At 36.5% G+C, this 17,042-nt stretch overlaps 1 protein-coding gene across 1 annotated transcript; it reads right to left on the bottom strand.

The window, feature by feature from the left end:
• Positions 1-2,823: 2,823 nt before the first annotated feature.
• Positions 2,824-12,616, bottom strand: opm (opossum). The gene is made up of 5 exons (XM_053778863.2): positions 12,410-12,616; positions 7,224-7,327; positions 6,573-6,765; positions 3,682-3,849; positions 2,824-3,479 (listed from the first exon to the last, which is right to left on the bottom strand). The coding sequence occupies exons 1-5, from the start codon at positions 12,575-12,577 to the stop codon at positions 3,396-3,398; spliced, it is 717 nt and encodes a 238-aa protein (XP_053634838.1). The 5' UTR covers positions 12,578-12,616; the 3' UTR covers positions 2,824-3,395.
• Between the last annotated feature and the right edge of the window lie 4,426 nt (positions 12,617-17,042).

Below are 17,042 nucleotides of genomic sequence, written 5' to 3'. Positions count from 1 at the left end.
TAGAAATTTTCTAAAAATTTCTTCCTTGATTACATCAGATGTTTAGGCAGGCATTAAATAACAGAAAAACTAAAAGCCACTATGTATTTAACATGCTTTAATTCTTAAAACATATGTTTCAAGGATATTAATCTTCAACATCCCTCACATAAATATATTTTAAACACTGTACTACACTGAATGCATGCAGGCAAGCACATGCACGTGCACACACACAAGCACACATTTTAAATGCCTTATATAGAGAAAAAATAAGGTACCTTATTAAGTTAAGCTGTTGCTAGATGAAGCCTAATAATGAACCAATACTGTAAAAAAATTTTGTAGTGTTATTTATTCATACACACCAATGGCATAGCCATGAGATGTTGGCTTAATTCAGGAAGCTATGATGGCTGGCACTGGAAACTCTTGGCAACTAGGTATACTAAGTTATCTCTTGAACCAGTACTATCTATATAATATACAAGGATCTCTTTCTTATTCAGATTAATGTGCACTTAAAGAATGCCCATGCACTGCATAGTAAACTTCTGAAATTCAATCACATAAATATAAATTACAAATTAGATTATACGATCATTCAAAAAAAATTCCAGACAAGACTATATTTCTCAATTTAAAAATCAGAACTCTCACTGAAAAATTAATCAGATATACTGTATATTTCCAATAAAAATGTAAAGACTGTTCTTATTCTTAAAATTTCAAATACAATCCAGTATTTTACTCTGATTCATAAAAAAATTTTGAATTTGGGAGTCACTGTAATTTATTAACAAAGTTTAAACTCTGAATCAGCAATAATTCCAAGTAAGAAATATTACTGTAGTCATTCTTAGGGATATGACTGCAGCTATTTACATGGGTAAAATGCCAAAAACAATTTACTAATGCATTACAGTGATCAATATAATTATTTTACAAATTTTGATAATGAAAGTAATTACAATGTGATTTATCTCTTGTATTACTACTGCTAAAGGGAGACTAGTAACAAAATATTTATTATAAAAATTATAATTTTTATCAATAAGCAGTTTGTACAAGGTTTAAAAGAAATTCATAAAAAAATAGGCAATACAGTAATTGGTCACTGGTGACTTACTGTACTTCTGTCTTCCAATGTCACTAAGATATTCATAATAAACTAAAATCTAATTACCCACAAATAAAATGAAAAATTAATTCACACAACTAGCATCTATCTGCAGGAAGAAATGATCTATAAATGATAAAATAACAATACAACTATAAAACAACAGATTATCTACATTGCACTCAATAAGTCTAATCTCTTTCCATAAATATAAATCATGGAACCCAAGTAAAAATATGATACACAAAACCTAAACAAGATCTTCAGTAGGCTTTACTTGCACCTTATACATTGAATTACAGAAATATCTTTACTGTTATGCCTCTCTTAATGCAACCTCTATACATAAAATACCCAAGATGAAATGCACAAGTTATTAATTTGCATATACTGATAGCTGTTACACTTGTACGAACTTCACTTAGGTTTGAACATTCAACAGTATGCAGCCTTCAGCTTCAAGTATAAATAGTAACACTATTATTACAAGAATTATTAAAGCTAACCAAACTAATGACTGGCATGTGAGTTAACCAAGCTAGTGAATGAATGAATGATGTCTGTACTAACCAAACTGGTGAATGGTACAATATCTGTTCTAACTAAATTGGTGAATGGTGTCAGTCTTCATATGAATTAATTGCAGTTATTTCTTTAAAGGGTAAAACTCTTAGATTTACACCTGCAGTTAGATTTTTTCACACCTCACACTTTCAGTTAACACTTACCAAATTTTGATTCATTTCATATACAATATGATCATCATTTAGGTTAAAATATTATAAATTAATTATTTTCCAACGATAAGAACTTGATATTTTACACTAAAGTTCACTTAACAATGGCACTAATCACAGCAAAACTTTGAAGGGAAAACAGTTTTACAGGACAAACCTGCTGAACACAATTATGGTTTCTTTACAACAGCTGAGGAAACTGGCATCTATGAACATATATGATGTACCATGAGCAATCACTAATGTCAAAAAGAAAAAGTTATCTACTTTACCAAATCTTTAGTTATAGTTAATCAATATGTAAAAATGTCAATAAAACAAACAACTGCACACATACACACATGCACACCATAAACAGATGGTATGCTTACTATTATTATTATTATAATCATGAGGGAGCATTAAACCTGTAGGGATTATACAGCACCTGTGTGTGCGGGGATGGAAGGTATTCAGGCTCAATTCAGGGAACAGGAGCACATATCAAATTTTCTAGATCAAGAGCCCCTCACCAGCAACAAGGAACCTCCCTCGAGGAGCTTACTGACTAGGCTATCTGCTCCTACCTTACCAATCCTACTTCTTGTGCATTTCACGAGCCCTGCCAATATCTCCATTTTGATCTTTCTTCAATTCAGCAAAATTACACCATTTTTCTTGCCAATTTCTGACTTGGCCGGGATGCTAAGCACCATGGGTTTGAGCTTCCCACTTGTCAAATTAATACATGACTAATATGAGCAAGGTAACATTTATGAGAGGATTCAGAGAAACTGGGTAAATGGAGATGAGAAGGGCAGCACCTGCACTCTGAAGGAGGAGTGAGGATGTTGCAGTCAGAAGGTAATCTGAATTACAATGTCAGCACACTTATGGCAAGACAGTGATTAAATGAATGATTGCAAATGTATTTCCTTGTCTGAGACACCCAATATGGTAAAGGACAGCCAAAGATGTAAAAAAAAAAAAAAAAAAAAAAAAAAAAATGGTCACTACAAAAACACACATGCACACAAATTACTGTATCACATAAGACACTACATAAAACACATACTAAATACTGATTTCCACACTTTTTACATTATTGCCATTCATAATTTGTGTAAATCATGTTCAAAAATAATACGCTAAAAACAGAAAAAATTAATAAAATGCCCATCTGAGTACAATATACTTAAAATTTAAACTGAATTGGTAATGCCTTAAAATATGTCTTTTGACAATACAACTTATGGACATCCTCTATCAAGTCATAAATTTTCCTAGTACTATACAAAAGTTTTTTCATGTGTATATATGCATGTATACATAAGTGTGTGTGTGTGTATAGTGTAGGTGTGTGTATAATGTATATGTATATGTACTTGGTGGTTGTGATGCAGCTGCTAACCAGTAAGTATCAACTTATTCTTGCAACACGCAAGCACTAAGCCATCCATCATACGATGAGATGAACATTTTTTTATGCCATATATGACACACGTGACCATTTTGCTTCTTTCAAGCTTTGATCATAAAGGGATATTATATCATTAAAATTAGCCATCCAGTTAAAACAACTAAGAAAATGTTGATGCCGCACCCTTTTTCCATAGTCCATGTAGCCGGGACTTGTCGTCAAATAAGCTTCTCAATAATATGACCTGTAGATAAGAAATAAAAATATAATAACTAAGTTACACAATCATTCATAATTCATAAACCTAAAATTTCAAAAGTTGAATAAAAACAATTAAATTAATGGAAATTGTATTTAGGATTTTCATTGTATTTTATAGAAAAACTATAAAATGCTTCTGTATCAATCAAGGAGTAAAATAAAAGCAGTCATGTGAACTATCTCACCTGAATTATTCCTGTGACCAACATCACTGATATATTAATTAGTGACCACATATTGACCTTGCTATAATTGTTCTCAGCAACATTTCTATCACGTGCTTCATATGCTCGAAGTTGATCCTGCATGAATCTTGACTTGGTAAGGTGACCACGAATCCTGTCCATTGCATCCTAGAGTTGTGGAAGATAGTAAAGCATCAGGACTAAGTACCAATTCTATACAGATTTTTTAAACACTGCCAATATTATGTTGTACCCTAATTAGCAGATTCCTTGCTCGCTGAGGGCAAAAGGGATATCCCTACTTCCTGCCTAAAGTCACTCATAAATGTGTCTTACCACCTTACAATGCATACTTTTTTTTTTATTTGCCAGTAGACAAGTCAACCCCTAAAATTTTGAAGTCTTAATTAAGGTTTAGGGATATATTCACCCAATAAGTCAACTTTCCCCCTGCCCTTTCCTGCCCAAAATCAGGAAGCACTACTTTCATTAGACTGTCCAGAGTGTAAGTGAAATGACATGCACCCTTAGGGAAATATTAGGAAGCAGTATATGTATCTTATTTTCTCCAGCTTTAATTTTTGCTATTTTCTGGAGTTTCATGTATTATTTTAATAAAAGGTGACATTTTATTAAAAATGTGTTTGGGCAACAAAAGTAAAACAGGTAAATAACGGCAAATAAATCTTGCAACTGTGGTACAAGTTATGGTACTAGCATGACAGCATCAGTGGACTAGTGACGTCACTTCTCTTCCAAGTAATGTGCCATGGCATTATTTTCACCTCTGCCATGCATCAGTAACTGTTATACTTGGATTAAAGTCTTATATTAACCCATAAACGGTCCAAACTTATACAGTGGACCCCCGGTTAACGAACTTTTTTCATTCCAGTAGTATGTTCAGGTGCCAGTACTGACCAAATTTTTTCCCATAAGGAATATTGTGAAGTAGATTAGTCCATTTCAGACCCCCAAACATACACGTACAAACGCACTTACATAAATACACTTACATAATTGGTCGCATTTGGAGGTGATCGTTAAGCGGGGGTCCACTGTATATACGTTTTTTCAACATTTGAAAGTATGTAAAAAAAGTAGATCTTCTTTTTTTTTTTTTTTACATTTGAAAATGTGTAAAAAAACTTTGATCTACTCTTTTTTTGTTATATTTGAAAATATGTAAAAAAAACGTAGATCTACTTTTGTAGCACTACACATGTGAACGTAGATCTGCTTGGACCGTTTACGGGTTAATGTATATGCCAGTATATACATTACTTAAATTTTTTTTTTTTAACATACCAGCTGTCCTCCCCTGAGGTAGGGTGACCCAAAAAACAAATAAACAGTAGTTTTTCTTCTTTTTACATTTACGTAGTGATGAAACACTCATTTAAGTACAATAATTTATACAGTATGATTTGTTCCTAATTTACACATGCCAGAAATACAGCACCATCAGTTGTAATTTTTATAGGCATTGCCCATTTAGCAAAAGTTGGTTTGGCCTATGCCCCTACAGGTTTAGCACTTTTCCTCTATATCCTCAGGATATAGAGAAGCAAGCATGTACAAAGTAGCAAGTAGATCACAATTTCTAGCTTAGTTGTATTTGTCTTCACTTCCCTTACCATCAAATTGCAGTCACAATGACACAGTGACATACTGTATATATGTTGTTTTATTTATGTAGGAATGGGTTTAGAGGTATGCAAAGCTGAAGAGCCAGCTATATCTTGATTCAGATGGTTTGTATTTTTATTAATGAATTTGAATGATACATTATTTCTGCAAAACCATTCAAATGTATCATTGCTTCAATCTTCAGCACTGTTGCTAATCTCACTACACCTGAGACTCTTCATAATCTGACTATTTTGTGATTATCTACCTGTCAATAAGGCAAGAATGTGTGGCACAGTGAGAGCAAGGAGGAAATACATATTCCCCTTCCAAAAACATTTTGGGCAATACTTTAGCTCGATGCAGTAGTTTCGTACCAATGATATCATGTTATTCAGGTTACCTGATGAGTGATTAAATGCACCTCACAAACATATATAGTATAATGGTATAAACTGATAAGGTAAACAAAGGTAAAAGAAAAAATAATTTGAAACAACTGATTACAGTAAAAATATACATTTGGTTGGCAAATCAAACATGCAAATTGAGTTCATACAAAATATTAGAAAAAGTTTCAAGTAGTACAGTGGTACCTCAATTTACGAACTTAATTCGTTCCAGAAGGCTGTTCAAGTGCCGATACCGAACGAATTTGTTCCCATAAGGAATATTGTAAATTAGATTAGTCCGTTTTAGACCCCCAAAAATACACTTACATAATTATTTGAGTTGGGAGATGTTCGAAACTCGAGGTACCACTGTACATGAATTTTTTTTTTCCATCTCTGATATGACTATGCTAAATGCTGAATACATAATATACACCCCAACTAGATTTTCATTTAGCTGTCATTAAACTAATAATCAAAAGATACCAGCAAGCCCAACAATCTGCAATAGGTGACAAACATACTGAAATAACCCTTTTTGACTGAAGCCAGGCAAAAACCTCATGCCTAAGGCCTGGTAAAAACTTTCTTGAACCTACTGTTACAGAAAAAGAGAAACATGACTAGAAAATGTGCTATTTGTGCAGTCACACAAACAGAAACACAACTTTAAATAAATTATTAACTACTGTACCTATGAAGAGAAGTCCATTATATCTCCTGTAAACCTAAGGTTTGGCTTGGTTTGCACATTTTCAAAAATTCACTTAACAATATGCAGTATATACATGTACAAGATAAACAAGAGGCATCCATCAAATATGAAAACAGCTTATGTTATAGTCTGTGCAATGAAAATGAAATCTTTACCTTCATGTCCTCTATCTTCATTTCATATATCTCTTCTGCAGTGACGCTAGCTTCTAATCCAGCATCCCAAAGATCGTCATCGTCATCATCTTCATTTTCTATCATGACTCCAAAGAAAACAGTTTTTGAATTGAAGTGAGAAAATGTGTTGTCCCAACAGATCCGATAATCGGCTTCTTCTGACATCGTTGTTCTGAAGATTAAAATTCCATAAACAATAAAAATCCTTATCTTAAGTGAGTAGGGATAACCCATTTTATATTTTCTGATATGTAGAAACACTAAACAGATAAATCTTTAAGGTCCAGGATCAGCTATGCAAAATGCTCTACAACAGTGCTGCACTAAATCACAAATTTTTAAACAATTGTGAAGTAAATTATTCTAAATTTAGCCTTGTTACCATGGTAGTCATAATACTCCTTAGCTCTCTGAGAGGTTTCTCTAATTGCCCTTTGACTTATATAGTTCTACATAGATGTCTGAAACTGTGCATAGAATATTCTTTGTTTACTGAATAATACAAATTTAGTTAATTTCAACCATGCATTTGGATATGGATTACTCAATGATAACATGGATTACTGACAACCATATAGATACATCTTGGTATATAATACTGTATATAGTATACAAAATCCTGTCACCCACCTGTGGGATCCATCTGCATTCCGCAAATCTTGCACAAGCACTTGTCCTAATGGGCCAGCAATATAAAAGTTAATGTCTAGTTCCCCTTGTCCACCATCAATAACCTGCAAGAAAAGTCAAATGTTAATGTTGCAGCTTTATAATTGTATTGTAAGCATGCCTCTAGCAAGACAGTGATGGAGTGAATGATGGTGAAAGTTTTTCTTTTTCGGGCCACCCTACCTTGGTGGGAGACAGCCGATGTGTTAATAAAAAAAATAAAATAAAATAAAAGTTAGTTATACAGTTTCTGCACTTCATACTGATCATTTATACAATTCAGGGTTACAATACTAGTATATTTTAATGAATACAGAAATTTAATGGACCAACAGGGGAGTTAAAAGATGTCTGGTAGTGCCACATGATGGTAACTAAATACTGCAATGTTGAAAATGATAAAGAAAAGCACTACAGTACTCTACTGTACATATAATGCAGTATAAAGATATACTGAAGAAAACACTGAAAAATAAAGGAGCAGATAGCCAAGATTATTTTGCTGTGATAATTACATAAAATTCTGTATCCAGCAGATTTTACCAATTATTTCTGCAATATTTCCTTTATGGGCCATAAAAGTATTGAGCAATTCTGTGCCCAGTGGATCTTGTATGTTGTTTTCAAAATCAATTTAACAAATAATGTTTTTATTTCCTAAATTTGTGAAATGGAGGTCTGGGAAATTGAGGTTTTACTATATTTTTTGATAATCTTTTAATATATGCATACATATTAATACAGTAAACTCTTGATTTAATGGACTAACAGGGAAGCGGATGTCTAGTAGAGGAAATTAGGGTGGATACAAATGAGTGTTTTGCTGTGATTGTAATAATAATGAACAATTCTGTAACCAACAGATTTTGTCCAGCATTTCCAAATCAAATGACCCGATAGTCTGTCTCATTTCTAAAGTCCATTAAACCGAAATATGTTTAATCAAGGATTTACTGTACGTAAAAGTCACTGTTTAAGTTTTAGTCTAGTGTGAATGACAATACAGGAACCCAAGAAGTTGTACAGTACTTAACAACTGAGGTGAATGAGGGAGAATGGGGTCCACACAAGCATCAAAGCTTCCTGCCAGTCCTCTCTTTCTCTACCCTTATGGGTTTCAGCTTCCTTTCATCCCATATACATAATATTCATCCACATTTCCTAAGGTAGTAACCCTGTTACAACATACTCTAACCCATGACTGTTCCTGGTCTCGTAGAATGATCAGTGTCCATATTCCCTATGATACCAAACGGCAATTTAAAATTTTGCCACAGTTAAACATGGTGGCAAGTCTTTCTCCAACATGAGCATGCAACTGATAGGCAGAAACAGGTCTTAGGGCATAAGGTTGTAGAGCTTGCCAGTGGATTTTGTGTCCTTAAGGTCAATCTTGTAATGCCTTGGATGTCAAGGCTAACAGAGTTAAAGTCTTATTCTACAGTCTAGAGATTTAATTCCCAATGCATAACAATCCTTAAACCTATAGGACTACCATTACAATAATGGTAGCCATATGTAAATAGTCATTTGATTATTTAATCTATGTAGCCAAAGTCACAGGGATCAGAAGCTTTCTGTGGGTTTAAATTTTGTTTAAAAAAATTGCAGTTACTGTAAAGGGGTTAACCATTATCTGGGGTGGCAAATAAAAGATGTACATGTATAACACTTTGGGTACCTTTGAGAGAAGTTATGCCTACCAAGGGCTTTATCAATAAAGTCCCTAGTGGGCAGAACATCTTTCAGAGATACCAATGTGTTACATGTCTCTTATTCAACTTGTTGGTATTATATACCTTTGATTATAATTATCTGAGGTAAAATAAGCATGGAAAACTGAAGAGATAGAATAAGAGTAGAATATACCAGATGTCGATACAACCACAGGAGACTTAAAATATCAAAATCACCAAAAGAAACAGGGTATCAAGCTGGCTGTCAAAACAACTTTGCTAACCAAATGCTCCAATTCTTGACATCCATATCACTTGACCATATCACCCTGCTGAAGTCTGCCAGCTCTGGCTATCACATTCCAGTACTATGTTACTCATCCCTGTGATGGAAGATGACAGGGGAAACACTATGCCGCAGTGTTGTTATTGATATACATGTATATATATAAATTATATTAACAGAACTGCACTAGCCAAGGCAAGTGTGGGGTTGTGTGTTAATGGTAGTGGTGGTACTGGTGGTGGTAGTGGTGATACTGGTGGTGGTAGTGGTGGTACTGGTGGTGGTAGTGGTGATACTGGTGGTGGTACTGGTGGTGGTAGTGGTGATACTGGTGGTGAACATTTTAGGAACATGCTGAAAAACAGTTACTTGAAGCATTCTTAAACATTTATGACATTAGCTTCAGATACAATTAGGCTAATTTGATATCTCCTTGTCTCAGACACTGCACACAGAATTTTTAATTTAATTAATTATTTCCTCCAAAAATATTCAAAGGTATCCTAAACCGAATATACAGTACAGTAAAGCCTCTCACTGACAAATTCTGGCAATTTCAGACAAAAACTTGGCCAGACAAACACTTTAATTAGACAAAATGGACATAAGTCCATAATTCTACACATCATCCATTACGATGTGTAGATTTATGTGTGGATATCTTCTGAAGTATCAGGCTAAGTCTAGTAGAAGAACTTTACAGCTCCTCTGACTCAGAATCACCACTATCAATCATGGCAGTTCGCACCTCATCTCTCTTTCACGAAAAGGAATGTAAAATTACATAGAGTACTATAAAATTACTATTCAATACAGTACTGTACTATACTGTAGTATATAAACATACTGTAGAATATAAACATATTCTCAGCTTCTGGTTGTCTTTTGCATCAGTGGACTACTTCAGAAGAAAACAGGACAATCATGAATATTAATTTCATAATTCAGGAGTTGCAGACAATCAGCATTATTGTACACCTCCTCCTCCCTATTAGTCTGTTAATGAGAAGTTTCACTGGACATCTGTTGACAAACTTACTTTACAAAGCTTTAACACTCCTGTCACTATCTTTCCCTTATCTATTCCCAGATTCATCCCAACTTTAATAAGCCCATCTGCTGAGTTAGCTACTCCCAAATTCATCACAATATCTAAATGTATTTACTACCTCCATACTCCATATAAAAAAGGATGACTAACCCCATCCCAGAATTTTAGTCAATAAGACAAAGCTACTAGGGAAAGAGTTCTAACAAACCTTGCCAGAAGATGGGAAAAAAACATTTCAGAAATACTGTAAGGGCTATTTAGAAACAAAAGCAATATCTGCTATTCTGTAAATTTACATAGCTCAGTAGTGGTGGTTTCAACTTGCACCTTAAGTACCCAGGTTCAATCCCAAATGGGTGTAAACTATGGCACAAGCAAATCTCTTCACACCTGTTGTTTGTCTGTCTTGCAGTAAACAGACTCACATTGAGTGATTTATGATCGTGCGAGGTTTTGGCAAAATACCCAAGAGCAAGTATTCATCATCATAAGATGTGCATTATAATTACCTGGAGAGTTCCGGGGGTCAACGCCCCCGCGGCCCGGTCTGTGACCAGGCCTCCTGGTGGATCAGAGCCTGATCAACCAGGCTGTTACTGCTGGCTGCACGCAAACCAACGTACGAGCCACAGCCCGGCTGGTCAGGTACCAACTTTAGGTGCTTGTCCAGTGCCAGCTTGAAGACTGCCAGGGGTCTGTTGGTAATCCCCCTTATGTATGCTGGGAGGCAGTTGAACAGTCTCGGGCCCCTGACACTTATTGTATGGTCTCTTAACGTGCTAGTGACACCCCTGCTTTTCATTGGGGGGATGTTGCATCGTCTGCCAAGTCTTTTGCTTTCGTAGTGAGTGATTTTCGTGTGCAAGTTCGGTACTAGTCCCTCTAGGATTTTCCAGGTGTATATAATCATGTATCTCTCCCGCCTGCATTCCAGAGAATACAGGTTCAGGAACCTCAAGCGCTCCCAGTAATTGAGGCGTTTTATCTCCGTTATGCGCGCCGTGAAGGTTCTCTGTACATTTTCTAGGTCAGCAATTTCACCTACCTTGAAAGGTGCTGTTAGTGTGCAGCAATATTCCAGCCTAGATAGAACAAGTGACCTGTAGAGTGTCATCATGGGCTTGGCATCCCTAGTTTTGAAGGTTCTCATTATCCATCCTGTCATTTTTCTAGCAGCTGCGATTGATACAATGTTATGGTCTTTGAAGGTGAGATCCTCCGACATGATCACTCCCAGGTTTTCGACGTTGGTGTTTCGCTCTATTTTGTGGCCAGAATTTGTTTTGTACTCTGATGAAGATTTAATTTCCTCGTGTTTACCATCGTGTTTCTCATCGTTGAACTTCATATTGTTTTCTGCAGCCCACTGAAAGATTTGGTTGATGTCCGCCTGGAGCCTTGCAGTGTCTGCAATGGAAGACACTGTCATGCAGATTCAGGTGTCACCTGCAAAGGAAGACACGGTGCTGTGGCTGACATCCTTGTCTATGTCAGATATGAGGATGAGGAACAAGATGGGAGCGAGTACTGTGCATATCAATAGGTTTTGACTAAGCTTTGTTTTGCAGCTTTATTAGAATAGCATGTTAATGTCATATAGATAGTTTCATGACATGTTCAATTGATTAATAATTATGCTGGTGGTTAACTGGAACCTTGATATAAAAGTATACAAATTTTAGACTTAAAATAACACTAAACTGGGAATGCTGAATTTCAAGCATAAACTTATTACCAGCTTGTAGTTTACTGGTAGCAGCTTCAGCTCACAAGTGAGGCACTGTTGGGAGTGGAGGTTTGTCATGTTCCCTCACATCGGTTACCTTAAAGCAACTAGCAATAGGTACTGTACCTAGGTGTTAGTTAACTGTTGTGGGTGGCATCCTGGGAAAGAGGGCCAATTGAAATGAGCCAAATTTATAGCCTTCTCGAGTTATTAACCCTCTCAATAAATAATTCAAATAAAGCCTTCTTTCTATAATATCACATAACCTCACCTCAATGAACTTTTAATGTTTATTTATTAAGGATAGTAAGTGGCTAAAATAAAGGATAAATAGTAAGAGCAGATGTAGGTCATAGTATTAGGGTGACGTGTCACAGGGACTACTATCACCACCTCTTAACAACTTACCTGATACTCCACATCTAGCGTCTCTCCAGCCTTCACCATCTCGTAGAAACATTCCTCAGTGCCGGGTTTAACCTCTATCGTCATCTCTCTTTCTATGTCTCTGCCGTATGAGGTATGTGCGAGGGAAATAGCAATTAAGACTAGAATCTTCACGCTGTGACTAGCCATTGTTTACGTCTGTTGGGTTACAGGGACAACTAACCTAATTTATTCCTCTCAACCATCTTCATATGTCTCTTCCTAAGAAATAAAATACGTAAACAAAAGTATTTATTTCTAATAGTCATATATAGAAGTTACACATTAGATTTATATTTGGTTACAGTTTTTGCAACAGTTGTAATACAGATGAAATTTGATACAAATGAATGATGAATAAAAGCCACTTATTCTGCAGAGTTAGTTTAATACATGTATCTTAATTATGCATCCCGACCCATCCTGTGGATGGTAGTTAAAACATTACAAAGGTACATAATGGGCCAGGGACTGGACCCCAAAGTTATGATAGATGAACTAGTTACAGAGGTAATGAACTCCAGGTAGATCTGGTCACAATCATGATCAAGTTACAAAGGTAATGAATCATCTACATGTCTATACATGGTTACAATCATGAACAAATTACAAAGTAATGAGCCATTCATACGTCTGTAAAGGAAAATATTTCTGGCAAGTAAATTTATTTAGGTACAATTTTACATAGTTTTTGGATGACTACAATTGTCTTACATAGTAACCTATGTGTAAATTACCTAGGTAAACCCCCAGAAGTCAATGGTTTATCTCCATATTTAATTGTTTTATTACAGTAGACAGCAATTAAATATATACAGTATATACAGGAATATGATACATAATAAATTATGTTCATTTGTGCTTGGGGATCAACTGCAGCAACACACCTAAAGCCAATAATAACCCAACAAAAAGCTGCAGTAAGAATAATCACTAAATCCCATCCCTGGCAACACCCCCCCCCACTCTTCATAGATCTAAACTTACTCCCTGTTCAATACATCCACACTTACTACTGTGCAATCTACATCTACAGGACCTTAAATTCCAATATCAACCTTGACCTAAAACGCTTTCTTGATAGTTGTGACAGAACCCACAGGCATAACACCAGACACAAACATCTCTACGACATTCCCCATGTCCGACTAAACCTTTACAAAAATTCAATGTATGTCAAAGGCCCTAAAATCTGGAACACCCTACCTGAGAACTCTAGAACTGCAGACACATTCATCACCTTCAAAACTACCATTAGAAAACATCTTATCTCCCTGATAAACCCCGTCAACTAACTACACGAATACCACCTGGTGGTTCACACTTACACTCACTCACCCATTTGACCATAAACAGAAATATTAATCTCAATCTTAAAATAATGAATCCTATGATACTCCAATACTGAAACTATGTACTGTGCCAAAACAAAAGCATTCACATTGCTAAACTCACAAAGTAGTATTTAGTCACTTAGCCATAATACCAACTTACCTCATAATTTGTAATATTTTAAAATAAAGAATTAAACTAAGTCTGCCCGAAATGCCTAGCCATGCTAGGCGTTCTAGTGGTACACTCTGTAATCATTATTTAACTACATGTAAACCACACAACAACCAAATTCTGTAAATTCAACTTTGTAATCTTTATAGAGAATAAACTTTGAATTTGAATTTGAATTTGAATTCAATCAGTGGAAGTGCTAAACCAATAGAGGTTCGATCCAAGGGGAAGATTAGTCCAATTCCTTGGATCAAGAACCCCTCACCGGCATCAAAGACCCTCCCTTGAGACACCAACAATATCATCTAAGAGGTTACACGGTTACAGGTGCATTACCCATACGGGTTTGGTGCCTATTTTCTAATATAATAACACCCGCTCATAAGTGGAAACTTTTACACTAGTTTTATAGAGTAAAATGTGTAGTATTTTTGTCTCTGTGCGATCTGATAAAGGTATCCCTGTGTTCCTTAACCCCAGTCCACCGCGACTCAGTGCAAGAGTTGGAATAGTGCAGAGTGCGGCTTAAGGTGATACTGCAGTTAAATATTGACACTGAAGATTTGAAAGGAATCAGAAGTATTATTCATAAGTCATTATAAGGAAGCTAATATACAATTTTTTTTTCAATAAAAAATGGCAAACATGGATATTACACAGCCAACATCAAATTCTAGTCCTTAATGGAGATCAAAAAGACCAATTTCTTTAGAAGTTTCATTATTAAGTTACCATCTTGGAAGAGCTGAAGCTAATCGGATAGATACTCAAAAATTGCTGCACGAAAGGCAGTTTAAGAGACAACATAATAAGTGTCAGGGATCCAAGACTGTTCAACTGCCTCCCAACATACATAAGGGGATTACCAATAGACCCCTGACTGTCTTCAAGACGCGCTGAACAGGCAACTTAAGTCAATACCTGACCATCCGGACTGTGGTTCTTACGTCAGTTTGCGTGCGGCCAGCAGTAACAGCCTGGTTGATCAGACCCTGATCCACCATGAGGCTTGGTCATGGAGCGGACCGTTGGGACGTTGACCCCCGAAACACCCATGTGTCTAATTTATCCACTCCAGGTATTATTGACGATATTTACACTCTTTAGCTTTCAGGGCAACTGATCAGGGCGCCGTGCATCATTTTCTTCTATGTTTAGGGACAGGGGGTCCACTTGATCTAATTGAAAACTTACCGGTCCCATCTCTCTCTCCGGAGGATTTCTGTTTTACAGTTCCCGCACATATTTAGCAACATATTTTTCCTGGACTCCTTAAAAGTAATGTTGGCCCGTGGCTCGGTTGGCAACGCTCTCAATTCACACGAAGAGTGTCCGGGGTTCAATCCCCGACATGGGTGGAAACATTGGGAAGGTGCTGTCCCGTTCACCTAGCAAGCAAGTAGGTACCTGGGTGTTAGTCGGCTGGTGTGGGTCGCATCGTGTGGGACAAAACTGAGGACTTCCAATGGAAATAAGACAGACAGTCCCTCAATGAGGCACTGTCTTTATTGGGTTATCCTGGGGGGCTAACCCTCTGGGTTAAAAATCCGAAGAAATAATTTCTTAAGTTATGGGAAGGTTTGGTACTCCTTAATAAACCAACAGCAATATCACTAACTTGCTAGCATTTACTGTAGTAATGGCCAGAAGGCATTAGTATTAGTCTGCCCGAAATGCCTAGGCATACTAGTGCCCTTTGTAATTAATATTTTATAATATGTAAGCCACACAAATAAACATTTTCAGTTTCATTTTTCATCGCCAGTCCTCGTCGAGTGTGGAAGTTTCTCTCTCGTTTGATCATCAGTGATAAATTTCCCTCGTTCTCTCTGGGACGCTTGTCTGCATTTACTTCACCCGACGGGTACGCTACAGGAGGGGCGCCTTTCATCAGCTTAATTTTAGTCGGCTCCATTTTTCCGATCTGCGAATAATTCTTCAACGGTTTGGGTGGAAAGCCGGTTACTAAACTTAGGTGAGGAAACCATACCACGGGTGGGGAGAGAACCCGCGATTAAGTAAGTAAGTAAGTTTATTCAGGTATACACAAATACAGTTACATAGAATTATCATACATAGCAGCATATGTGTAGAGAACCTAGGATAACCCAAAAAAGTCAGACAGAGTGACTTATTTCCATTGGGGTCCTTTTACCTTATTATTATAGTATAAAGGTTATAATATTTTCTTATTGTTCTACAATGAAGATAACATCTTATTATCATACTAAAAAGACTATCTGCGACACCAAGGTCATTAAGAATCTACAATACGAGGGTCATTACAAGGAATAAGGTAAAAAATTTACACGTATGTTAGCTAAAAAATAGAAAATCATTCCCCTCCCTTTCTGTAGCTACATTCATCAGACACCTTTCGGCACTCTTCTTGAACTGGTTCACGCTATGACTGGCTTTGACATGCGCGGGTAGTCTGTTCCATTCCTTTATTGCTGTACAATAAAAGGTGTTTGAAGCCTGGCCACTGACTGTGGGTACTACAAAGTTGTGCTCTCTCCCCCTAGTTCTATGATTGCTTTGGTTCCCAGCCTTGACAAAATTGACAGCAAGATATTCTGGACATTGCTTGTGAGCAATTTTATAAACATGATTTAGCTTCAGTTGTTTTACTCTTGTCTTCAACATTCAGCATATCCAACTGCTGTAATTCATCCTGGCCTACATGTTCTCTTGGTCCCAGCCCCAGGATGAATCTTACGATTTTGTTCTGGGTGATTTGCAGTCTATCTTTCAGTTTTTTTGTCAAGGCAGAGTACCAAGAAGAGCAAGCGTAATCCATATGGCATTGTATAAGGGCTAGACATAGAGTCCTGCGAGCCTCAGTAGGTAGACACTGTGCTTGTCTATACAGGAACTTCAGTCTGGCATTCGCTTTCTTTACTACACTGTTCCCTATCAATTCTCCTGACATGCATGGGTCAAAGGGGATTCCCAAAACTCCAGAGCGTCGCGTTAGCCACTGGGCCAGCTAGCCACAACATACCTAGTTGGATGAATCTTATTGTGGCTAGCTGGCCCAGTGGCTAACGCAATGGTCTGGAGTTTTGAGACTCTCTGATCGCAGGTTCTATCCCCAACCGTGGTATGG

This window comes from Cherax quadricarinatus, chromosome 32 (genome assembly GCF_038502225.1).
Source record: "Cherax quadricarinatus isolate ZL_2023a chromosome 32, ASM3850222v1, whole genome shotgun sequence".
Classification (NCBI taxonomy): domain Eukaryota; kingdom Metazoa; phylum Arthropoda; class Malacostraca; order Decapoda; family Parastacidae; genus Cherax; species Cherax quadricarinatus.
Note: the sequence above shows the minus strand (reverse complement) of the source record. Positions and strands in the feature narration are given on the sequence as shown.

Coding starts and splice junctions, on each gene's coding strand:
- opm (XM_053778863.2), bottom strand. CDS start 12,577: ATGGCTAGTCACAGCGTGAAGATTCTAGTCTTAATTGCTATTTCCCTC. Junction 7,328..12,409: donor CGCTAGATGTGGAGTATCAG/GTAAGTTGTTAA, acceptor CTTTTCTTGCAG/GTTATTGATGGTGGACAAGG. Junction 3,480..3,681: donor TGGTCACAGGAATAATTCAG/GTGAGATAGTTC, acceptor TCTTATCTACAG/GTCATATTATTGAGAAGCTT.